Source organism: Etheostoma spectabile, unplaced genomic scaffold, assembly GCF_008692095.1.
Source record: "Etheostoma spectabile isolate EspeVRDwgs_2016 unplaced genomic scaffold, UIUC_Espe_1.0 scaffold352, whole genome shotgun sequence".
NCBI lineage: Eukaryota > Metazoa > Chordata > Actinopteri > Perciformes > Percidae > Etheostoma > Etheostoma spectabile.
The window spans coordinates 809,953-811,878 of NW_022605591.1; the positions used below are offsets into that span (position 1 = coordinate 809,953).

The 1,926-nt window shown below is 42.1% G+C and overlaps 1 protein-coding gene and 1 long non-coding RNA gene across 4 annotated transcripts in view; one reads left to right on the forward strand and one right to left on the reverse strand.

Annotated features, from left to right (window-relative positions):
• LOC116686328 (uncharacterized) overlaps positions 1-652 on the forward strand; it is a 1,998-nt gene extending 1,346 nt beyond the window's left edge. Inside the window, exons 2-3 of the long non-coding RNA XR_004331221.1 lie at positions 254-256; positions 531-652. This is a non-coding gene — a long non-coding RNA (uncharacterized LOC116686328). The remainder of the gene's footprint in view (positions 1-253; positions 257-530) is intronic.
• Positions 1-1,926, reverse strand: part of neurl4 (neuralized E3 ubiquitin protein ligase 4) — a 27,401-nt gene that overhangs the window by 8,856 nt on the left and 16,619 nt on the right. For all 3 annotated transcript variants that reach the window (XM_032511312.1, XM_032511311.1, XM_032511309.1), the window contains exon 23: positions 1,507-1,686. In XM_032511312.1, coding sequence (XP_032367203.1) covers positions 1,507-1,686 — 180 coding nt within the window. The remainder of the gene's footprint in view (positions 1-1,506; positions 1,687-1,926) is intronic.

Below are 1,926 nucleotides of genomic sequence, written 5' to 3' on the forward strand. Positions count from 1 at the left end.
AACAGGGCTTATGAGCCAGCTGATAGCAACATATCAAGCTATAATAAGAAAACAACAACGTTATCAACACATTGCTATGACGATGCAGATGCAACTTGTCTTTGATTATCCCTCTGGCACCGCTGCAAGACTCTTTTTTGAGACATGTCTTGCTGTTTGAGCGTCTTTCATTGATCCGCAGGACGTCCCACGGCTTGTCCTAACCTTTGTTGCCATTTCCTTTGCGAGTTGCTGATAAATTAAATTCAGAAAGTCTGTCGTCTCCCATCACAATTCATTATTTATTCGGCAAATAACGTTTCCATCAGCGTTTTTTGCATAAGTCATATATCGATCAAGAGAAAATCCGATGAGACCAAACGCATTTCCTTTGAGTCAATATTCATGAAATTCCATTGAATTTTACTGTTTCTATAAGGCTTTTTTTAAATTTGATATCACTTAATTTGGATTAATACGTGTGGATGGAAACAAAGTTACTGTTTACCTTTTCCTGCTACATCGGGACTTCAGCGCGAGACTACACCTAGCATTCAGTGACGCTATCACTGTGCAAGCCACAGACATCATTTGGCCCGTTTCCATGTAGTTACATAGTCCCTGATTTGGTCATAACCACTACAGTGTTCAATTACCTGTTTTTGAGGGGGAATCAACTTCAAGTATCATCGCAAAGGCATGACCTGTCCTCTTGAGGACATAGCCACACCCCCCGCCACTCACTGGATTGTTTTCAGGAGTGGGAGGCGACAAAGGCGGGGACAAATTACAAGCAAGGATGCTAGTCGGGCCCGCTAGCGCGGCTAATGGAGCTACCACACAGATCAACACTGCCAAGCCTCCCACTCACCAGGTCAATCACACACAAAATGGATGAGCTACAAATACACACTGAACTGCTGCATGATGATTATCACAGAAACCTGGCTGAACATCACGGACAGCAGCTAGCAGCTAACAGCTAGCAGCTAGCAGGGTGAGCTAGCTACCAGCAGGATAGAGACAGGGTAGGTGAATTTAATGTGTGAGTTGAAAACGCATGTTGTTGTCACGTAAGGGCCCTGTTTATATTATCCTGTATATATTCAAATATTTGTTCTTTTATTGTATGTATGTATATTTTTCCTAGTATCTCATTTATATTAATATTCTGTGTTGTGCGACTGATGTACATTTTTGCTGCTGTAACACCGTAATTTCCCATTTTTCTTGGGATCAATAAATATCTATCTATCTATCTATCTATCTATCTATCTATCTATCTATCTATCTATGTTGCACAAACATATTTATGGCATTTTGTGTCTGTTAAGAGGTACAACGGCTATCTAAAACTTGCCCCAACAACTGCTGTTTTAGTTTTAGCTTATAGGAAGCTTGTACATGTAGCTGCAGATACTCCGTGTTGACCGCATCGATTCAGCTCGTTTTATTGACTATACACGCATACCTATAGCTATCAAGATTAACGTAAAAATTGGCCGTAATTCTCTTTTAAGTGCTGACCTGTTCACACTGGCCGTAGAGATCGATAAAGGGGTAGCAGGGTGAAGGAATGTCCTGCGCCGCCACACCCTGGTCCATGCCGTTGACGTAGAGGTGGAGACAACTGCTGGCGTCCACCAGAAGACCCAACACCGTCCCCTCCGGACAAGTGTCAAGATTAGGACCATAGTTCTCACATATCTGAGGAGGAGAGATTAAGAAAGGAAGGAGAGAGTGATTAGTAGAAAGAAAAAAAGTGTTTTTTAGGGATGATGGTGTCAGTGTGTGAGAGAGAAATGACAAAATATCAGTCAGTCAATGAGGCTGAGCGAGAACACACTCACTTTACCATGTAAGACATAAATCCATAGACAACTCCAACGTGACAGATATTGTGTTTAAGAGTGTGTGTGTGTGTGTGTGTGTGTGTGTGTGTGTGTG